Raw genomic sequence first — 23,733 nt, 5'->3', positions numbered from 1 at the left:
ACTGGTGTCTGGTAGCTGTCAGTCATGTTTGGGATTCACTAACACTCTCATTAAGAAATTGAGTAAATGGTAACTCTCTGGCATCTTTTATAGCATTTCCCACGGGTTATCTTGCAAGCTCACACTGTGAGGATCTAAGGACAGATCCCCTCAGTATGAAACATAGCAAGAGCATGAAAGGAAACACATTTTCATGCTGTACAAGAGGTTGCAGCATTTATCCCAGCAATGCAAAGACCAGTTTTTCTGCACATGCTTTTCCTTAGTTATGCAATCCCCTCTTTCAAATTATGATCAGTTTGTCAGATCCAGTGAATCACTAGAAGACAAAATAAATTACCTATGAACTAGATAGTGAATGGATAAGTCCACATAAGTACAAATCAGTGGCTAACACTCTTCACCACCTTTCTTTACAGAACTTCCTCCATCCTACCAGTTTACAGTGACTCATACTATTCCCATCCGTCTAGGTTACAAAAAGGTTTCCCGATTTACCCATGAACATATGAACAAACAATAGAGAACACTAGATTCTTTTATTCCATCTGATTCAAGGGTTGGCCCCAGTGACCTAAAAGCATATTTCACACACTAATTTCTTCTTACATGCCACATCCACCTGCAGTCCCTGGGCAAAACATACAAAGAAACGTGCACAGAACAATCTCAGACAGGAACCTCAAGCACTTATTTTTGAAAATTTACCCCAAGCCATTTCTACCAGCACCTACAGTACTTTGAAGCAGGTGTTCATTATTGAGTTTCATGAGCTTTTAGGGGTTTTTGTCTTTATTTTTGAATATATAAGATTTTGTGATAGTTCTTCCTCTTCTCTCCATAGTATTAACATTCCTGTTTCTTGAAAACAGCTGCAGATGAGAGTTGCAAGGAAAAAAAAAAAAAAAAAAAAAAAAAAAAAAGAGTTATTACTCACAGTCTTCTCCTGACCATTTTATACCCATATATTTTTGGAAAGTTGTCAAAGTCCCCTTATGGAAGAAGAAGAATGTTTTAAATTATTTGAAAGGTCTGGACTTAAGCAAACTTAAAAAGAATTTGGTAAAATGAACAGAGACACTAAATTCTGAAACTGTCGTTTAAAGATCCTGCATAGGCTGTTTTAGAAGCTTTATTCTGCAGATTATATTCTTGTGCCAATTAAAAAAAAATCCTGAGAATACTGGGGATTAAAAAAGATTAAGCATGCCTTGTAATTTTGTATGCGGTACAATGTAGATATCCAATTATGTATTTGTAACAGTGAAAAACATTTTACTTAGCAAATAGGCTGATATCTTTTTCCTATCATTTGTATGCACAAAGAATTTCCAAAGACAGGTCAAGTTGTACCCCTTTTAAATTGTTCTCCCATTAGGTCAAATCTGGAATGTATTGGGTGGCATAATTCACTTGACTGCATTTAAATCTATAAAGTTATATAATTATGTTTGGTATTGCAAGGCAAGAATGTCATCTGAATTCAATCAGCAGAGCTATCTAGCAATTAAAGTGTAACTTGTATATATGTGTTTTGTCTGTTTCGTTTTCAGAATTGTTCTTTATTAGTGCTTTTACCCATATAAATACTGTCATAAGTACACCAAACTATGTATTTTCTGTAAAAAGCACATGCTCACTTATATGAAATTAATTAAACAATCCCTCTGCATTTTGTTTTAATGAAGACTGAAAAAAATGACAGAATATTTTTAAGATTGTGAAACTGTCACTCTGTCAAATAATGAAGAAATTTCTCGATTGTGTGCTTCAGGTAGGAAGTGATAGCAGCTAGAAATTGAGAGTTCAGGTTACTTTTAATAGCAGGAAAAAAAAAAAAAAAAAAAAAAAAAAACTGAAAAATAAGACACACTGAAATTCTGACCTACAATGATATTCCACTATGTTCTGTGGAGAGAGAGTGCATAAAAATGTTGAAATAGAGACTGGAATAACGTAGGTAGATTTTAGTATTACAGTTAAAACACTGCTCAGTCATAACCTCTACAAATGACTACTTTCACTTACATTTTATCATCGGTATAATTAAAAGAAGTCTCTTGAAAGGGGCATTCTCATTACAACGAAGGACCACTTCAGACCCAATTGAAATGAAAAGACAGAGCATAGATTAGGTGTAGATACCAAGGGGTAATTTCTAGGGAAGCATAAAATGCCAAATATGTAACAATTATATTTTATAACTATGTGTTCAAAAGACTTACAGTATTTTATTATACAGAGAGGCTTTGGCTCAGAGAGACTACTTCATTGAAGTTCCTCCTAGCATATATGCTAAAAAGCATTCAACTTTTTTTTCATCAGAAATAAAAGGTATTTTTCTCCTGATATTATTTTTTAAAAATATTTGTCCTTAAAAAGTCAACTAAAATTATCCAAAGCGAGTATAAATGTTGAATAAGAGTATGCGTAAAAAAATTAAATTTATCTGACATTTCACAGTGGTAAGAATATCCTTTCCTGCATCCTTCCATGATATAAAAGCTGGTACACCATTTTACACTATCTAGGGCTCCTTTTTAGTGGTGAGTGAAATGATTACTGTTTCCACTTCACCCACATATTTTATGGAATTGCTTCAAAATTCACCATTGATTTTTCAAAACACATTAATTTTTCAGTAACTTTTTTGATCATCAGAAACTCTTAGTTTTAAGCTGTAAAACTGAAAGAAAATTCAGATTACCAAAACATTTGTAAAATTTCTTTCCTGTTTATAAAATAATACTCTTGCACACATTTTATTTGTCAAAAGCTCACACTGAAAAAAATTAAGCATCTCTATTCTGTAAAATGCTAGGATTTCCAGGGACAAGATACTCTGTCCAGATGAAATTACAACTATAGAATTAGCAAATACTCATCCTAAAGAACTCATCATACAGAACTAAAATAACTGAGACAAATTCTAAAATTTCTGTATCTTAGATCTCCCATATATGAACAAAAAATGTGCAATATATATGTAGCGCTGCTTTAAAACATACTTTTTTGTTTTCATTTCTTCCCAGCAAGCATATCAAGTGTCATCTATAGTCAGAAATAGATTCCAAAACATTCCTTAAAACAAAACTAAAATGCATATCCGTGTTTATACAAGTAGCATGAGATTGTATGCTATTGTACTTAGAGGACATTTCAGTCCAGTTGAGTTATATCAACATAAGTTACATGATTGACTTTTACAACAGAAAGAAAAGGTTGTACTCAAACAACGGTTATTGCCTCAATGGAAAAAAAAAAAATCAATGAAAGTAAAATGAACAAGAGATTTTGTCTGAGTTGCAGTTAATACTACTGAAGAGCTATGGATATTAAAAGGTCAACAAATAAATTAGTCCAAGTGTTATGAAATGAATGATTTGGCTTATAATTGTATTGAGTGCAAATTGTTCACTGCCTATTAGACCAGGTAATTTTTAACCATGGAGCCTCAATTACTGTTCCATAAGCAATAATATAGTTGTAAGAGCCACCGGTTCGATCGAGTGACCTATGAGACGCGCCAGGACAGCTGACTTTGCTATGATGGATCACTGAGCCTGATCTCCAAATGGTGCCAAACCTTCCCTTCCCGTGAGGAGATCGCATAAAAGAAACATTACTGCTTGATTCATTTTACCAAAATGTTTGAGTTTTCAAGTGTCAGCAGTTAAGTATAGATTGTGAAACTCTCTATTTCTTAGAAGAATTACGACAACAAGCATCCTATTGCTTCCAGCACTCTGCTAAATGGCATCATGATGGTAAGGAGGATGCTTTTTCTGCTCCTCAATTGGACTGTGTTGTGAGAAATACACTGCAATCACATTTTACATCACCACGTAAACCACTGCCTAACACCTAAAACCAGGCTAGAAATGGCAGTAGGTGAGATTATAGACATTACTTCACACTTCTGCAATGCCCTGCATTCAAAGATCTCAAAGCACCACTTCAATGGGAACCAATTAAACTTCACAACGTACTTTCTAGGAAAATATTCTCTCTCCCCCATCTTCATCAGAGACAGCCTAACCAGGTAGCTGTTTGGCTGAAGTCACAATGGTCTGTGGTTACAACCGAGGCAAGTTTTGTAGGGTGAGGTAGTATCTTTTATTGGACCCACTGATACAGGTGAGAAAACGTACAGCCAGCATGCAGGAAGCAAGGCACGTGCACCCAAGAGCCTGTTTTTGTTTGTTTGTTTGTTTTGTTTTTTCCCAGTTATATCAGTTAGTCTAGTATGAGATTACCACTCCCTACAAATCGTGATTGCCTTAAACAGGGAAAAGAAATTAATCTGATATTGCTTTCGTGCTATGAACTAACACCCATGGCACCTCATGAGGAGGAAAGGCAGCAGCTGTGTTTCCCCATTACTCCTAAGGGCATGGTGTTCCTCGAGAGCCAGCGCTGGAAATACAGCAATAAAGGTCTCACTACACTTCCCACAGGACTGGGCCTTAAAGGACAGCAACTGTGCAATAACTCTGCGTATCTGCTCTTTCTTCACAGATACAATAAATTGAAGATGTAAATGCAATTCCTGAATTATCACATAATCTGTGTAGTAGAAACCAAGCTAATAGAAAGCCTAGTTAGAATAGATAGTACCACATAGAACCAAATCCTGTTTATATTGTCACTCTGCTATATTTTTGATAAATCACTACATTCAGTTTATTGGGAGGGTGACTTTCCATTTCATCTCTCCATTGAGCAAAAGAGTGCCACGTGACTGGAGTCTGAATTTCAATTTTACCAGCATACAGTTGAACTGAATATTATTTGGCACAATGCAGTGTACAACTGAGCCACTAAATGGCTGATTTACTAAATTATTATTAGATGAGCCCTTGCTGTTCCAAGTGAAAGTGCAGTCACTGTCTCTCTTCATGGTGTGTTCAAATTGTTCTGTGTTTAAATATTCAGCATGAGGCTAATGTGAACTGATGAACTGAGACTACAAACATTCACTTTCAATACAGACAGAGAGACAGAGATGCAACGTATCATGTGGCCTGCGGAAGTGAAAATGATTTATATTTAAGGATGCTGCTGCCTACTTCCATTACCATAAGATATTCTTAATTAGCTTTGTGTTTGAATCAGGAGTTTGGAAATGTAACTAAACAACTCCAAAAAAGAAATAGCTGCATGGACATGAAGGCTTCAGAATTCCGGTGAAGTGGTACACGAGCCTGAGTCTCTCTGCCAGTAAAGCACATGAGCTGCCACTACAGTTGCATACTTCACTATCTTTAGTATTTGAGTAGCAACTTAAAAGCATCACTTGCAATTCTGTCTGCAGCAGCAGAAATCCTACAAAATGCAGATGACTGACCATGATGTGCAATCTATGACTTTTTGACATAGAGGGGAGAGGAGGGAGAAAAAAGAATATATATATATATACATATATATGTTATATATATAAAAGGTAAAAAAGAAAAAAAAAAAAAAAAAAAAGAAACAATTTCTTTACTGCCACCTGCTGGAGCAGACAATAACCCTTTGTCATACAAAACCAACAAGCATCTTCACTTAGAGGACAGTTACGGCAAGCATTTAAAATACTGTGATCCCAGACACTTACAGTAGATTAGAATTTTTTATTGGTGCTGTGTTGCCATAACAACATAAAGACAGCAGATGACTTAAGCTAAGCTTGCAAAGCAAAAGGCTGCTCATCTGGCAGTTAAAATGAATACAGTTCACTTCACAAGTTCCCCATATGGACCCTTAGTGTATGGTAATGAGGATACCATATGGTGGAAGAAAATGCACAGAGAACAATTGTGCTCTACTGGATGAGTGAAGTGAGCAGGAAGTTATGAGGAAACACAGGAGAGAGATTTCTATGTGCTCTCTAACTCACGGGTTTCTTTCAGAGGGGGGTTCTCTCTCTTCTTAATCTTCCTCTTAATATATACATGCATAGAAATGACAGAGAAACATATTGTACATTTTGCAACATCATTCATCATAAACTGTCAGCTGTGTTTGTAAATCAGCCTAGTAAGATCTTATAAATTTGTAATTCTTAAAAGGTAAAAGTGCTAAGTTTTAAGACAAAGTGCAGGAAAATTTAAGCACTTCTGACAAGTAGAAACATTAGTGGTAATCATTTTAAAAATGCTTGCATCTTTCTGCCTGCATGTTTAGCTGTAAATAATGCCGCAATGAATAAAAGCTTTAAAAAGGGGAGGGGAGGGATGAAGTGGAATAAATATTTTTTATTTCCAAAAGAATAACAAGTAATAGTTGATCAGAACCATATGCACGCTAGATTCTGCTGTAAATGTACATATGCTATACCCTACACTGTACTAACCAGATCCTAAACCTGGTAAGACAGCTTGCTAAAGGCTGCAAAGTCAATTTTGTACTACACATGCTTCATAAAAGATGAATATAAATGCATTAGTTAGACACGGTGAGCTAAATTAGAAGGTCAGGCAGGGCTGGAAGGGCTGAAATATCACACAACCAATGACTGTAATTACTCTTTTTTTAAGTCTATTAAGTGGTGTTGTTCTATCAAGGCTCAGGGGTATAGGACATGAAGTACAAGATAAAGTAATGTGTATTTATTACTCCCACGGGATCAATTTACTAGATATTTTCAGCTCCACAGAGCAAAATACACAAATGCAGCCTTTGTTACTTTCTTCAAACTGTGGTTTGTTCCTTCAAAGCTCTGTTCCTTGAAGAGACCATGTTTACCTGTTTGATGCCTTCCTGCCACCATCAGTTCATTGTTGCATTTTAAAATAATAACAATAAAGGATACAGGACTAGACAAAGATGAGGATCAGTCTTACAGGATGCTCAAACAAGTGGTCTGAGTTGCTCAGATGGAATGAGCAGTCTAGAAAATCCAACCCCAGGCATGATTTTACCCCAAGGCAAAGCAGGAATAAGGAAAGGAGAATGGCACAGAGCTCCTTGTCATCGTGTTAGCCCTGATCTATTAAAAGTTTTGTCATAGATTCTAAATTACACCATCTGCTCTAATCATTTGCTGAGTAAATGCTGACCCACTTATAAAGAAAACTCACTGAAATGTGCATGCACGCTGTTGACCTTCAGAAAGGAACGGGCTCCTTGCCAGCCACTTGTATGAGGCTTTGCCCTTCAGTGAGCAATGTGGCTGTCTCTCAGCTCTCTCCCATTTCGGACTCTTTGTGTATTCCCAAAGATGCCCCTTCACCTCTGACATGCAGCACCCCATAAGGAGCATACTTCCATTGTATCAGCAGGCGTTTTGGTCATCTATTTCTCAATAGCTTTGAAACTCAAAACCCGAACTTTGAAAACTGAATATTTTCAATAGAATAAATAGAAAATCAAAACCAAACAAGCCCCTCAAACAACTAAATGCCCAGATTGTTAAGAAATGAAAAAAATAGATATATCCAACTGTGAAGGATCTAGTGTCAACCTTAACTCTTGTCTCACATTCCTAAAAATTTTACAGTATGGCATAGAAACCACCAAGCACATCTCATGCTTTCCTTGCTATACAGATGAACTCCATCAGCTCCTCTTAGCATGCCTCCTCTTCTTGCCCATACTCATTATACAAGTTTTCTACGAACCCCCTTATTACACTGGGTGGAAAACATATACATATGACTAACTTAGGTTAAAATAGCATGAAAACACAGTATCTTGGGTGAGCAGAAGGAGATCCATTCAGGAATTTCCACCAGGTCTGTATGAAGCAGCAAACCTGAGTTGCTTTGTCTTCATTGCTATTTTAACCTCAGCCAACAAGCCTAGGCCAACCCACCCACGTTCAGAGACAACCTCTGTTTGTAATATAAACAATTCTCATGTCGCAATGGATAAAGGGCAAATCTCTGGGATTTCATAGGGGAAAAGACAACTGTGTCTCGCAGTCACTGGTTCCTAATAACCACCTGTCTTCTATTAGTGTCCTAATGAGGAGGAGGGGTATGTCTTGGGGTCTAATGACTGACCAGAGGAAAGGAGCTGAAGGGAAGGCGGAGCCTGGTTACGTGTGCTCTCTGCTCAGCGGGGAGGCCCCTGTGTGCTGGAGAGAGAGGCTCCACTTTCATCTACATGAAGGGAAACGAGAACTAAAGGTCCCTTTCAGGAAGGATGAGGGGTCTCTCAGAGAGCGCATTTAAGCAGCAGACTGGGAGGGAGAGGACGTCAGATCACGGAGGGGGTCGATGCTCTGACTTGCTTCTCAATCACAGAGGGAACAATCACGCGCTTAATTTAAATAAAAGTGATGAGTTGTAAGAGTGGTGAAAATGGCAAATAAATTCTAGGAAATTGCATGTAAAGAGGAATCGTTGTTATTAAATCATTTAGAATGGATGTGTTTCAAATCTAGCTCACAGTTGAAGCTGTTTTACAGCTATAGCTGTGGAGTTCTAACAAAATTACAGAATCTCAATGTATCTGCCAGGGATTTATTTTAAGGATTGTAGAATGGTTACATAAATGAACCTCAATAGATTCAACATGTTGTTGTGATCTGAACTCTTCAGTGATTTCCACTGCAGTTATGTACACAGGAACCAACAACGCCTGTGTATTTGTGTGCACATATGCAAAAGCGGGAGACAGGGAGAATGCACACGCACGTGCAGACTTTCTCCCCAGCTCCACAGGCAGGCTTTCTGCAGACTGCTCCTCCAGGACAACGATACAATTTCTTAACATTAGCATCATGGTTTTTCTTTTCACTTCTCCCAAGAGATCTCTTGTTTCCTCTGATCTGCCTCCTGTCTGTATTAGAAAGGAAAGACTATACTACCCAGCACACTCCTGGTACTTGATCTCACTCCAAGCTTTGGGTGCTAATCCCACCACCCCTGTACTGCTTGTTTCTCCTCTTGGTGCATGTGTCTGTGCATGTGTGTGTGTACAGACAGGCACATCTGCTAGTGACAACCCTAAACTGGTTGCTTTTCCTCCTCTGCACTCAAAGGGAATGTGACTATGGCCCGTAGCTAGCAACATAGCTGAGCTGCCAACATCAGCTCCCACTCCTTTTTCAGAAACTATGTATTACACTTCTACTTTAAACACATCTCTACGTTTCAATTGTCATCTCTCTATGTGAGGGCATTCTCCAAAGGAATTTGGCCACTCACTGAAGCCAAATTTGGCCACTGGGAGAGAAGAAAAAAAATAAAAAAATAAAAAATCTGGCTTTTTTCTTTGCCTACTTGCAGCAGATAGAACATTTCAAAAAGCTCATTCCAAGCATGGATACTGAGTGGTTATGAAAATAGCGTTTCTAAACTAGCGGAGATCAAACTTCTGAAGTTCAATGCCTCAATGGTTTTAGAAATGCTTGTTGAAACAAATATGGCTTTTAGCTCCCAAGCTCTGTAGTAGAGCATGTGCTAACATGCAGCTGGTGGCCTCAACAATCCTCCTTGACTTCGGGATAACTCACCCAGCAGAATCCTCCTGTTGGTCTTGTTGGGAAGTACTGCATGCCCTTTGGGACAAACAGCGTATCCAGTTCCGTTTCTTAAAAGATCTCTAACTCAGCAGAAATGTTTCAATGGAATAAGAGACACAAACCCTAGCAGCAATTATAGAAATGTGTTTTGTTTTACTTATTTAACAAATAAAGTACAGGGTTTTCAGTGAGCAGAAGGCAATGATATGCACTGGCAGGACAATGGGAAGAATGGAAGAAAGGATATTTAAAGCTCTGAGCTCTCCTCTCTGCTGTCTTACTCTGTCTTTCTCATACATTTGCCCTCTCTGCCCGTGGTTCCACTGTGGAAGCCATATGGCTTCCAACTCTTTTCTAAGTAGCCACTGAGAATTGTCTATAGTGGAATACTGCCAAAGCCCTTCCTGGTTTAATGACATGGGGAAGAGCGCTGTGCAGTGCTCACCCAGCACAGAGACTCGCTGCGTCCTTGATTATGATTCTGGAGCCAGCAAGCGATGCTGGGAATTGAACCATCAGTGCCTCAAATGCAGAAGTCGACATGTGCCAACCCCTGCTGCATCCAGCCTCTGTGTGTGGCATATTAATGAGTCTTGAACTTGAGGTCCAACCTTCAAGCTTGCACACAAGGAATTATCCAAAGACAAAAAAGAGAAAAAGAAAAAAAAAAAAAAAGAAAAAGAAGAAGAAGAAAAAAAAAAAAAAGGTCCTCTTCATCCCTCTAACCTTGCAAAGAAATACTAGTTTCTGCCCTAAGTTTGTTCAGTTCTTTAAGCAGTAACTTTTTCTTTCAGGCCATCAGTTGCACTTCTGCCTCTATAAATACAATTTCTCTTGATTTAAAGACTTGAAAATCTATCTTGAAAAAGTACTCAGAACAAATACATTAAGCCAAAAGGGTATGTGAGGGGACAGATGACTCAGTATTAACCTTCTTTCTCATACGCTATCCGTAATACCTGCTGAATATTGGAGTCAGGATATGGAGCTAGATGAAGCTTTCTTCTGCCTGTTTTTATGTTTTATGACACTAGATAGCAGAAATGTGTGATTATTAGTGAGGGAACAGTCTCAGTCTAAATGGGAAAAAGGAGGACGTAGAGCCTCATGGCTACTTTCCCACAACAGAAAAAAAAAATATATATATATAAAAATAGCATTGCTGGGCGACCCCCTCAGTGCCATGGACATCTGAAAGGGATACGAATACCTGTGGAAATCAGTGCTGCATTTCAGCATCCACATGCATAACCCAATCTGGAATTGCTCAGTCTTATTTTACCTGAATTTTCTCATTTAGAAACAGAAGCCACAAGCATTTACTAGTCACCTGGAACATTGGGTACAGGGAAATTTGCAGCATTTCTTTTAGTCTTGCAGATAGCTGGTACGTAATGAAGGCTGACCTCTAATTTTCTAAGAAACAATTCCTCTCTGTGTGCTTGTTTAGTGACAGAAGCACAATACAGATGAAAGATCCCCTCCAGAAGGATGCTCTCTTTCTTTGGAAAGGGTTGCACCTCTGTAGGGAAATCTGACAACCTATGAAAGCTGTCCTGCTGCAAATCTGTCCAAAAGTCAGAGAAAGGGACAGCTTGTAGAGGATGAATGGAGCCAATGTAAAATGTAACTCTCCAGGACAGCATGTTTCTCTAGTGGTAAGAGGGAAGGACAACACATCATCAACCCCCAAACGACAGCCTACAGCCTTCCTAAGCAAAGATAAAAGACTTAACGTGCTTTTAAAAATCACATATTGAATTTCATTTCTATCGAGAAATAAAGTAAGTTACAGCGTTCATGATCTCTTCTCATCTTAGAAACACTTCAGAAATGTTAATTAACCAAAGCCCACAACAATCCCCAATAAACCCTACGTACAGCTCAGAAAGCTATGGAAGAAAGGTCATAATATTTATCCAGTCACACAGGCTACACTAGACGTGCATTATTTGAAGGATCTGGCCTGAAACATCAGCTAAAGCACTGTTCTGTGTCTCAGGTCTGAGCAATGAACAAAGAGCAACCCTGTTTCAAATACCCCCTCTATTTCTGCAGCATATCTCAAAACTCACCGCAAATACTTGTCTGAGCAAGGTGCTGTGAAAGCACAGTATGGCAAAGTAGCAAGAATGGATGTGAGTGCAGACCCAGACAGCATGTTCACAATATAAGACAGAAGTACCAGAAGCCACACGAACTATTCTTTTTTTACTCAGCTTTTACTTGAAAGAAATCAACAAAGAAGTCTCCCCCTTATTTTGATGTGAATGAACACCAAATCATTTTGCTACACATTGCTCTAATTATTTTAGAGATCCTGAAATACATCAGTACACTATTATTATCTTAAACCAACACATGGTGCAGCAGCACTAGACACATATTCCCTGAAGACCCAGATTACTTGATTTCATCAATGGTGAACTCAAAATTATGCAGGTACTACTGTGATACCAAAACTGAGAAGCATCGTTCTGCTATGAGTAAGCTACTCAGGTTCTAAAATACCAACCAAAAATGTGCTCTTTATAAGATATTTCAGAAGGCAGAGTAAGATTTGATTTTAAGACAGGCAGGAGATTTTTGAGTCAGCAGTGACTCAGAAAGTCAGAGAAGTCTCATAAAGCCTATAATGAAAGTTGCTTGACTGGGCTTCATTGGCCATGCCTCTCCTTCAGCTTAACTGGTTTGGGTAACAAGCTTGGACCATTACATTTACAGAAAGACTTGCATTTTCAGGAAAAAAAAATCAAAAAGGCTTACTTTCAAACAAAAGCATGCAGTAAACAGTTTTGCCATATTTAATAAAACAATAAACTTTGTGCTGACCTTTGGCAAGCGTTCGGGGTCACCAGGGTGCCGGGGGATAACCTTCTGTAACCTTTGGAAACCATAGTCAATGGTGGGTTCGTTCAGAGCTGAAACAACAACAAACAACAAGGTGATGTGACAAGTGCATAGCAAGCAGGCTCGATTGCACTGGAACAATTGGCAAAGCATTGCAAAACCAAGTAAAGGATCACAGCAAAATCTCCTTTTACTGACATCAGCACAGACTATGAAGTCTTGGTTCAAACACTGTTTGAGGTTGGTTCTGAGGCTTCGGTTCAAACAGCAGTGCAAACCTTCCCCCTTGTGTGCCCATGACAAGGTTGCTAGAAAATTTGTGGATGTTGTGTACACACAATATTTCAAAATAGAAAGCAATTATGATCTCTGAAAGCCATGATGAAATTCATCTGATAAATGCTTTGCACCCGCTGTTTCATAGTTTTTGTTTTTTTTTTTCCCTCCTGTTTTCATGTTATGAGGAAGGTCCTTTGTGATGGGAAGACAAAAGAAGTAACTACTAGGGAGCCTCTCTTGTTCCAGACTCTATGATACATTTCATACGTTCTATGTGCAATGATCATGTATAATTTTGTTGTGAACTACAGACATTTGTCTTGGCAGAGGCTTTATTTTTCACTCATGAAAATGAAGTAAATGACATAATTCCCACTGATTTCAGCAGCCCAGGTCAGACCCAGTCAGTGCTAAACTGTTCCAAAAGACCTAATGAATTTAAAAAGACTCATCTTTCCCTGGTCCTTGTCCAGTAAAATGGAGTAGAGAAATGGTGGAGGTAAAACACTTGAAGATTCATGAGAAAGCTGGCCTCTCTGCATTAATCACAGCTCTGACTGTGCCAAGCCTTTAAGCACATGCTTATCTGTAAGCACATACTTAAACCCATTTGATTTCAGCAAAGCAAATTTGAGCATATTATATTTTTCATACGATTGCCTGTAATTACAGGAGACTGCACTGAATGACCTTCTAGCTATATTTCCAGTCATATGATCACTTTAAAACTCAGATGTTAGTGAGACTTCAACATGTGCTTAAAATTTCCTAAGTGCTTTGGTGAACTAGAACAAGAGTCAAGCATTCTCAAGCATCTCTAAACAGCATCACATCATGACTCTCCCATGCCAGTAGAGACAACTAAACTTTCTACAGCAATTTGTTAGCATTTTTTTTTTTTAATTCAGTGAAAAAAAATGTAGATTTTTTTTTCCAATATGAAACTTTATCTTTTTAGTCTTTTTTTTGGTGGGAAGTAAACCTAACAGTTTATTGTTGTTGTTGCTGGGGCGAGGGGGCAGGGGGTTGGAGATTCACTTTAAAGTTTTTCTTAAACATATTTTGCCTTACATTATTAATCCCAAAATATTTTTTTGCAAAAGCTCTTCCTATGAAATTATGAAGACGTTTTGCACCCTGCATTATGATGGTTTTGTTATGAACTTTATTATGGTGCTTGAATAATGCCATCTCATTTGTGTGAAAAGATTAAGCATCAGTGTACCTCCCAGTCTCACTTTGTGTAAGCATTTCTTTGTGGCTCAGTGAGTTACATAGCTCCATCAGTCTCATCAAGTGTGGCACAATTTGTCCATATTTCCACTTTTTAAGTGAAGAGTGCTTTTTTTTTTTTTTCATACTGCTAACATTAAAGATTGTCAGCCAGACCATACCGTTGTCATGAAAGTAATACCCTGTCCCTGGCTTGTTTTTAATTAATTGCTGTTCCATAAACAATCTCACAAAACTGTCCAGTTTTTAAAGAAACTGTTCCATTTAAACTATTATTCTCAAACCACATTTCTACAGTGGATAGTTGTACTGGAAACCAAAGGGTCAGATTTTTGTCTTCCTAGACTGTCAGAACATCCCAACTCCATGAGCAGGCGAGCAACGCTACTGCAAATTGAGACAGAAGGAAGGTGATGTAGAGAAATCCAGATCTACCCAACAGCAGTGATCCAGAAATGTACAGCTGATGGGGGCTGGCTGGAGATGCACACAGTCCAGCATTTCTCTAATACCAGAAGTAAATGACTCTTAGAGTATTATGGTAACACCAGATTAGAAATCTTTCAGGATGTTACCTTCTGGGCTATTGTCAGAAGTTCTTGAATACCCCAGAGATCCTGGTGTTCCTCTAGACTTCTATTATTTTTTTTTTTTTTTAATGCATTTCCCTTTATCAGAAATATCTGAATTTGATCTTTTATTTATGTTCAGGTCATCATGTGGAAGGGGTGAGAATAAAGCTTTTCCCCTGCTTGTGCCCTTTTCCTTTTTTGAATGGTTGGTCCTTTCTTTTATTTTTCCATGTGTTTCCTTTCACACCCTGGCCACATGCTGTCCACTGTTTTGTAGTTTTGCAGAAAATACCATGGTACGTGTGTTTGTAAACATCTGATTTCATTACCTTTGAGTTTCCTTACATGGCTTCCTACTGCTGACCCATGTAGTTTAGACCTTCTTCAAATTTTATAATAAACTACTTTGCTGCTCTTTATATTTATTATCATAACTACTCCAAGATATTAAAAAAAAAAAAAAAAAAAAACTGTTCTAATTTACATTTCTTTTGCAAATACGTTAGAAGATTTTAGCATGCTTCTGTCAAATGTGTTTCTTCTTTAATTCATTCTGGTTTATGGCCATTTTCCCCTTACATCCTTTGGGAAAGTAGTTACTAAATCCTGCAATATTATAAATGGAGGCCAGTTTTGAAATCCCCCCAGAGATAGCAGTCATTTTCTCATATCTTCCCACACATTCGACACATTTGAAATCCACAGAGTATTTCCTGTGAGTATTTTCTGAACTAAATGACCAAAAAAAAATGTTAATTTTATGGTCCAATCTCACAAGGCATCAAGCATCCTCTGAGAGATATTGAAAACTTTCTGTCTCAGATACCTTAAGCTTTACTTTAGCTGTGGGGAAAAGGCTGCACACAGCAGTTCGCGAGGGTGGGTGGGTCCTGAGCAGTAGTTGTCAATTATCACTCATTAGTCCATATCCATTCAACCCTTGCAATCTTAGATATAAATTCAAAAACAAACAAACAAACAAACAAACAAAAACTTTACTGCCTGAACATCCAGCCACAGACTGACAGATTAGACAATATCAACCCTCCATTCCTAATCTCATTTATAATCCAAGTCAAATGCAATTAGTCATATCTCAGAGAAATAGCCTTGTTTAAATATTTAACCCCAAAATCAGTGTGGAAGACACACCAGTTCCTGTGTCAGTAGCTGGCAAAACTCCAAAGAAAAGGTTGTATTTTAATCTCCTGGCATTGCAGAAAAGCCAGCTCTCAGCCCACCATTCACGGCAGCTAACACGCAAGGTGAGATACCAGCTTTGTGCACGGTTTTGTCTCTGTCCCCTGGGAGCATAAGGCTGGTCTCTGCCTTTGAAGTCCATTCACAACAACACTTTTCCCAGTGCTCTAATTCAAAGAACATTTTATTTTCCTTGATTGGAAAAAAAAAAAAAAAAAAGAATCAATAAGGAATACAAACTCGCTGTTTATGTTCTTGACATCCATACATTAAAAACAAGCTAACACATACTGTACTTAAAATGCATTCCCATTACCCTAAATTTTAAAAGTACTATTGAAAGTACTACTAACTTTAAAAAACTGTATTAAATTCAAATAGGTCCCAAGGCTAATGGAAGCAATTTGTATACCAACCCAAACTGACTGGCCCACTTTTCAAAATACAGGTATGATAATCTTGCGGTTTTAAAAGGACATTTAAATTGAAAGACTGTGAATTTAGTACATAATTATACCAATAGAACCCTTTAACTTGTCAACTTGTAAATCTAAAAGGCTATCAATCATTTCTAAAGAGGAAATAAACCTTAAAATTCTTTGATTGACAGTGCTTACTTTTTATGTGAAAAAAAAAGGAGTAAAGTGGCCAGAAATCCATTTACAAAAGTACATTGTTTTACATAGGTGAGTAAAAAGCCAATAATTACACCTCCAAAAGACATATAAATCAAAGTAAGCACTTTTCCCTCACTTACATATTTTAAGTTGCAGTAAACTTCAGGTAACTTTTTATTAAAATACTTTTCCAAATGCAAAGCTTATTGAAGCCATTAATAGAGTAGCATTTTCATTTAAGCTAATATAATCATTTTTGCAAATACAAGATTTAAGCCATTTTTCTCCTTCCAAACAATAAACTTTCAGCCTGTCTCTTGTGTGAATTAGCTAAAATTACACCCAGGTGTACAAAATCTGTCTATCTATCCTAGTGTATGAGTTAAGGCACAATATTTATTATTCTTACCATTTTATGAATTACTTCTTAAACCCTTGAGGAAGAACTTTCTTTCAAATTAGACTCTAACAGAATAAGCCATGAAGCTCTTTATGCAGCAAGTCTAAAGCCATAACTCCCAAAATCTAAGGCTTTTAATCAAGAAAATGTACAATGCCTATGGAAATAAGGATGCGTACATTATATTCATCTTTTCAAAGTCCAACTTATTTTTCAACAGAAATGCTGCTTATACCTCTGAGAAAAATTTTCCACCATAACTATAACTTCAAATTCTGCTCAAATAATTTTAATAACTGCATGTAGTTAATCCACCATCTTAAAAAGTCTCTCTCTCTCTCTCTCTCTTTTTTTTTTTTTTTTAACTAGTCAGTGGAGGGCTTTTTTTTCTTTTTCTTTTTCTTTTTTTAATATTTCACATAATGAATTCCTACTGTGTCAATAAAGCTTTGGTCGTTAATTGAATGACTGTCTGATGTATCTGAGAGAGGAATTTGTTTCTCTGGCCATGCTGCCAACTTACAGCAGAATGATCGACACTTAATATCAGCAATTAAAAGGACCTGTTCAAATATCATATGGAATTCGTAGCTTGGGGTAGTGTAGGAGAACTCTTCACCGAGGAAAACTCATTCAGTGAATACAGAGAGTAATTGAATTAGACACATTTTAACATTATTATTCAAAGAAAAATAAACACACACTACATAGAAGCATTATGGAAATATTTCAGAACGTAAACCATATCCAGTTAATTTGTTTCCCATGCATTCATGGTTTCATTTATTCCTTTTATTTCTCAGCTCTTGTTTCTTTTTCATCCTGTTTGACCCAAAACCAATGAGAAAGTAGCACTTAGACCTATGAACTTCCCATTTGCTTTTCCCCTGGAAAAGGCTGCAAGAAGAGAGAAGGGGCTCTAAGGGCTCAAATAACAGAAACGAAAAGATACCACAAAAGTCTGAAGGTTACAAACAAATTGGCCTTAGGTCCACAGGTCTATCAGTCCCTATTCCAGATGAGAAATCTGGTCCTGATTGTTTTAAGTGAAACTCCCAGGGAAGGGTTGCATGTGGGAACTAAATGTCCCACACTGCTTGTTTCTGTGGAGCACCAGAGAGCTGCTGGTTTTCTTGGCAAGACAGAGGCTTCATAGGGGAAAGTTTGCAGAAGGCAAGAATAACCTGCAGAAGTGGAGTGCTGTAGTGGCTGCAGATCACACCACAGGTTGTCGATAAAACAATGGCACCGAATAAGATTCTTTAAGCTCTACCTTTGCCTGCACAAGCATTCACTTTCTTTAAATTTGGCCCTACAACTGAAGGATGTTTCAAGACCTGAATTATGATGTCAAAGAGACAGGGCTTCGGTGTCTTCAGCGCAGTTGTTTTGAGTTTTTTCCTGTCTGCTGAGAGAATCTTCACCAACACACAAATAGAAGTTGACTCTGTGTCCAAGACACGGTTACGTGTCTCAACACCTCATAGCCATAAAAGACTGTGAAGAACTCCATACAAAAAAGCTGCAGCAGACTCATGGCAATGAGGGCCAGGAACAGATTTAACATGTCTGTGCCCAGTAATTAAATTAGGCAAGAACATTTGAAGGCAGAGAATTAATGTTTTAAATAAAATCAAGGGCAGCTAAGGACTTCTTTTCTTCAGGACACATGGACTCACCTCCAGCAACTCAGATGCCAACCTCTAGAATCATCTCTCTTTCTGATCTGACTGTATTTCCCCACTGTGCAGTGTGGGGTGCATGTGGCACCAAACGAGAGTAGTCTCTTGAATGGCTCTGGCTTCTGACTCTCCACTCTTACTGAGCATGGACTTTACAAGGAGACAGAAAGTGGCAGCTCCTTCTTGTTGTAGAACCAAGATACTGCCATGGACCTGACCCAGGGTGTTTACATTTGTTAACAGCCTCTGGTTTCTGCCTCCAGGCTTTGGGTGATTTTTGCTAGAAGCTCCTAACTAACAGAAATAAATCCTTGACTCTGAGGGACAGCTGCCCGGGATAGGACAGGATAGACCATATTTGTATCAAGCTCTAGGTGCCAAAATGTCTTGCTAGGGCCCTGCAGTACAGCAGTATTAACAATGGATGATATTACAAAGCAACATCTTGATGTAGCATGCTGTAAGCAAACCCTGCCCAACAACTCCTATGCATAGTGGTCTCTTTTTGCCTGCTATACAAGACAGCAAGAAAAAAAAAAAAAAAAAACACTTCAAAACCCCATCATCACATATAAAAAAAGTCTGTTTTGCAAATCTCCTTGCAAAGGCTATTCCTTTGCTAATTAAAGATCATTAAATGAAAACATTCAAGCATTTGAACTATTTGTTGTTGTTGTTGTTGTTGTGAATTTGGCTTGCTTTTTATAAAGTTTCCTTTCCACTGACTTTCCCTGGAGTGTTTATTCCCACAAGCAATGGAAAACGGAAGTGGGTGGGACAGCGAGAGCCTGCACAGAAAGGTTGGAGCTAGAAAGGCCCTTCCAGGGCTAACTCAGAATTTCCTTGCTTTTCTGGCCTCACTACTCCCTCATTTAAACATATTCTTCTGCACTGAATTTCCCTTTTAAAAAAACCTAACTGTGACACGATATCATATTTTTAATTGGAAATAGAAAGAGATAGCAATATTCAAAATGTAATTCTCATATCTTATTGCCATCTTATGTCCAAAAAGACAACACGTGTACGTACCAAGCAATAAGAAAAATGTAGAGCCAAGTCAAATAATAAATCTAACACCTAGATCTCTTGAGTTTTCCTAGTGACTGCTCTTTACTTGAACTAAAAATACAATAGGCCAGCTTTTGAGGCAGCTCCAGTGTGTTCATCAGTGTTATTACAAACATGATAGACAGCGTGATATTTTCTTCCCGATAACAATTTTTGTCCAGCAACTAAGAACCAGAGGAGACATTCCCTGCCCACCTAGCCCAGTCTCTGCAGGCAGTGGGGGTGCTGAAGATGCAAGGAATGCATGTCTTGAGCCCAAATTTTGTTATGAAAGTTATGGAATTAAATTACTTGATTTGTCTAGCAGGATCATGTGTTGGTTTCTCAAAATACATTAACTCCAAATGTTCACTCTTAGCAACCTGCAGCCTGGCCAGGGGAAAAAAAAAAAAAAAAAAAAAAAAAAAGAGTCAAACAATTTGAGAGCTTTGCAGTTTCTTCTATCTCTAACTGCACTGACCTCTTGTCTAATGGGGAAAATTTGGACCAAAGGGAGTCTGAAACAGAGTCCAGTTTCAGGCACTGAAATTTGAACATACCAATTCTAGAACAGGCTCATAGAATTCACTAGGGATATGAATACAGAGGGCCAGGAAATTAATGCATCTTGTTTACTTCATCTAGTCATCTGGGTTAATTGATGCATCTTTAGCAGCCATTATAAAAAGGGAATAAACAGCATTTACACATGAACATTCTCCCATACGTCAGACACATTCTGGTAATATGTGAACACGCAGCAAAAAATTACTGAAAATGCCTAGATCTCAGTGGATTACTGCTTCTTTTAAATAAATGTGCTGTCATACACACAAGTGCAAAAACACATACAGGCCAAGATTTCAAATAATGGCTGCCTAAGGTTGGCTCTAAGGTCTATATTTAGGTCTACTTAAAAACATTTAAAAAATAGACACTGTATTTATTTTTAAACTATGGGCTTGGAAACAGATACAGAGATGTACCATAGGAAATGCTAAAATGTCACCTCATGTAACCTTTTCTTTCATTTTTAATATGCTTATTTTCAACATTTTTCCTGTGCATGGACTCCTCAGATTCCACAATGTACACACAGATGCCTTTAAAATTTTCATAGAGAGAATTTGGGGTAGCATATAGGAAGTCATTTCCTTTTGTTATCCTTCACTAACTCCTTCAAGGTAGACAGCATTGAAAACCATTGTTGTAACATGTTGGTATGTAGAAGTATTTTCTTTTGAATAGTCCCTTTTTCTCTTTTAACCCTGCTATTTCTCATCTTCTTTTCAGATTACAAAAAAAAGATTATCAGGGTATGCAATGCATAAATGAAAAACACAGTGTCCTGCCTGAACACCAAAGCCATTCCTGTTATAAACCATCTTAGCATAATTTGGCTGTTTCTCAAAATTGTAGACTTCTGATGTACAAATGCATTATTGTCAGAGCAAAAAGAATCTTCACGAGAGAAAACTGGAAAAACACCAGCTATCACATCCAAAATGTCTGCAGTTTCATGGAGAACAGGTAGACCTGAACCACAAAAATGAGATGAATTGTGCCTAGGTGTAATGAGCATTGCGTTCTCAGAAGAGACTGACCTCCTGTGAGGTTTAATTTAAATCTTTAATCCTTCTTCATAACTAAGCTTAAATCCCTTGAGAAAACAATCGTTTCCAAACATCTTCATTGCTAAACATTAACTTTGATTTGTCTACATGAAATAGCGATGAGGCTACTCACTTGAAAGCAAAAGGACCATTTTGGCTGTAACCTGAGTGATATAGCAAATTGTTTTAAATTAAAACAGTTAGGTTTGTTGTTTGTAACATTTAAATAGCAATGCATAATTGGAGAGCTCTCAGTAGTCTCTGATTTTAGCAGCCATTCTATCACCTGCTTCTGTAACTGTTCACACTTTTTTCACAAAAAAATTGACAATAACTGTTATCAAGGATAAAAAAAAAAATAAAAAAATCATACCAGCCTGTCTGATAAACATGTTTCCCTGCCCTCACACCCCAGTGAGCACTGTGACACTATACTTTTATCATCTAGTGTGTGCTCAGAATGAGCTTAGAACAGCAATTGCCAGGAATAGGCAGGCGATAAACTGCATTGATTTAACACATCTTGTTTTCAATCATGCTCGGATTTTCTGAGCACGCATTTTTCCTGTACTCCGGCTTGTAGCTTTTATCTGACGAGCTGATCCCTTTTCACTGGAAAATGAAAAGGTCGCACAATAAGACACGGTTTACTGGAACTTGAGCACGCACCAGGGAAAGTATTTTAGATAAATACTGTCAGACATAGTGGAGCTGAATTTCAACAACACAATTGCTAAACAACAATACTTATTACTCTCTAGAACAAGCCTACAAGCAACTTATGGCTCACAGCAGGGGAGATCTCAGAGTTAGGCTCAATAGTTAAAGAAGCCTTATTCAAGCCTCTTTAAAGATGCACTATTGCTTTTGCCTTACACGCACCGACTAGCCATACCTCAGGACCAAATTAAATGCCTCTTAACTGCTTTCCTAGGTAATTTGTAAATGACAGCAAGCCATATCAATAACCTTTTTCTTCTTTATTTATTTATTGGTGATAGAAGTGCAGTAGACTACGTAACTTGTTTAATTGAATCACATGGGGCACTTGGTAGTGTTCAAAGTAAAATTATCCATACGTGAGAGTAACTTAACTGAAACGGATTAATTAAGCAAGGTGAGTTGCTGAGGAGGTCAGTAAACAAACAAGGAGTAACATGGCACGACCTGTCTATGAATGACCAGGATAGAGCAAACACATCATGGCAATTTTAATTTATTTTTCCCCCATCTGAAGCGACTGTAACAATCCTGACCAATACAGCACTGGAAGCAAAATATATTCAGCTATTCCTACCAGAAGGGGCAAGTGTACTTTGTACACTTTTTTTTTTGTGTGGAAGAAATCTTTTCAAAAGTCAAAAAAGTGGGCTTCCCATCCTCCTCCCCCTTCTAGACTTTGGAAGAGACTTATCTTTGTGAGTGCTTCCCAGATTGCTCCCAGCAGCCTTTCTCAGGAGCAGGACCCCGTTTTTCATGGACCCCAGACCTCCTCCCTCATTTACGGGTGCCAAAACTCCTGCCCAACTCCTTAATCAATAACACAGACTGCAAGTGAGGATGACAGGTTCAGTAGAAAGATTCTTTCAACACAGGCTATTTGCTGTGGTGGCAGCAGATTCAACTGTATGGTGAACAGATTGTGCCCTGCTAGTGAATAGCACAAACAGTTGATATTCACAGGTGACAGCAAACCTTCCTGCCTTTTCCCTTTTCCCATAATGTATCATCATTCACTGCTTTTCATAACACTTGTACACAGTTCCTCAATTTCAAAATAAACCAGGGGTGAGGAACTCCAGCCCAATCCCATCTGCAGTTTAGAAGAAAGACCAGCCTTCCCTGGACTCTGGTCACCAAGACACCAGCAGCTGCTGGCTTAGCTCAGCTCTAACAGCTGAGACACAGCAATACCTCCCAGACCTTGTGGAAGTCTGCAATACAAAGGGATGCCCCTAAAATACAGCAGCATCCCCACAAGCATCCTTTCCATTTTTCAGCAAGGTCAGTGTAAAACTGGTGTGAAATATTTACATTTTCTCTGCTTCTCCTACATGATTATTGAGATGGGGATGCTCTCCTAAGGATTCTATCATTCTCCTAAATGCGCTTATTAGTCACTCAGGCCCAGCATAACTCATCTCAAATTCACTTTGCCCAAGATCCTTTACTAGTGTAAAGCAGAACCGTTTTGTCAATTCTTCTGAAACGATGCTGATTTTTACTGGTTGGGGGTGAGTTTCTATTCTTCATATACACATCAGATAGCCAAGCCTCTGCCTATAGTTGGATACATCCATCTTTCCTGGATGTTCTGCTCACATTGTAAGACTGACAGAATGAATATGGTAAATAATATTTAAATTATGTTTTGAATTATAATTTTAAATAGGCAAGTCACAAGCAAAGCGATAGACCTCAAGACAACTATAAAGTAAAATTCAGCTTTGTATGCAAGGCCACTTTACATTCAGCCCTGTGAGCCTATCTGCAAGAAAACTCATACAAGCATTGATTTCTCCCTCTCACCTGGCAAGTTTATGTGTTTGTTTGTTTTTTTTTTTTTCCTAGACAAGGAAGTTGAAAATCCGTGCTGCATTTTTAGCATTATCTCATGCAACACAGGCAGAATTCTGATATGTCTTCTTCATTAAGTGCTCATAATCCCAGAAATGAAAGTAACTCATTTCTTCCCAGGGTGCCTGTTAACTGAGAAACTCATCTTAATTGAATGCACAGATCAGTTAACCATCTCCAGATTTGGAAACCATTAGCGCTCCATT

At 38.0% G+C, this 23,733-nt stretch overlaps 1 protein-coding gene across 9 annotated transcripts in view; it reads right to left on the bottom strand.

The window, feature by feature from the left end:
* The window catches only part of EBF1 (EBF transcription factor 1), a 273,556-nt gene that overhangs the window by 20,567 nt on the left and 229,256 nt on the right, over window positions 1-23,733 (bottom strand). For all 9 annotated transcript variants that reach the window (XM_035338929.1, XM_035338930.1, XM_035338927.1 and 6 more), the window contains exon 11: window positions 12,287-12,375. In XM_035338929.1, coding sequence (XP_035194820.1) covers window positions 12,287-12,375 — 89 coding nt within the window. The remainder of the gene's footprint in view (window positions 1-12,286; window positions 12,376-23,733) is intronic.

This window comes from Oxyura jamaicensis, chromosome 13, assembly GCF_011077185.1.
Source record: "Oxyura jamaicensis isolate SHBP4307 breed ruddy duck chromosome 13, BPBGC_Ojam_1.0, whole genome shotgun sequence".
NCBI classification, from domain to species: domain Eukaryota; kingdom Metazoa; phylum Chordata; class Aves; order Anseriformes; family Anatidae; genus Oxyura; species Oxyura jamaicensis.
Note: the sequence above shows the minus strand (reverse complement) of the source record. Positions and strands in the feature narration are given on the sequence as shown.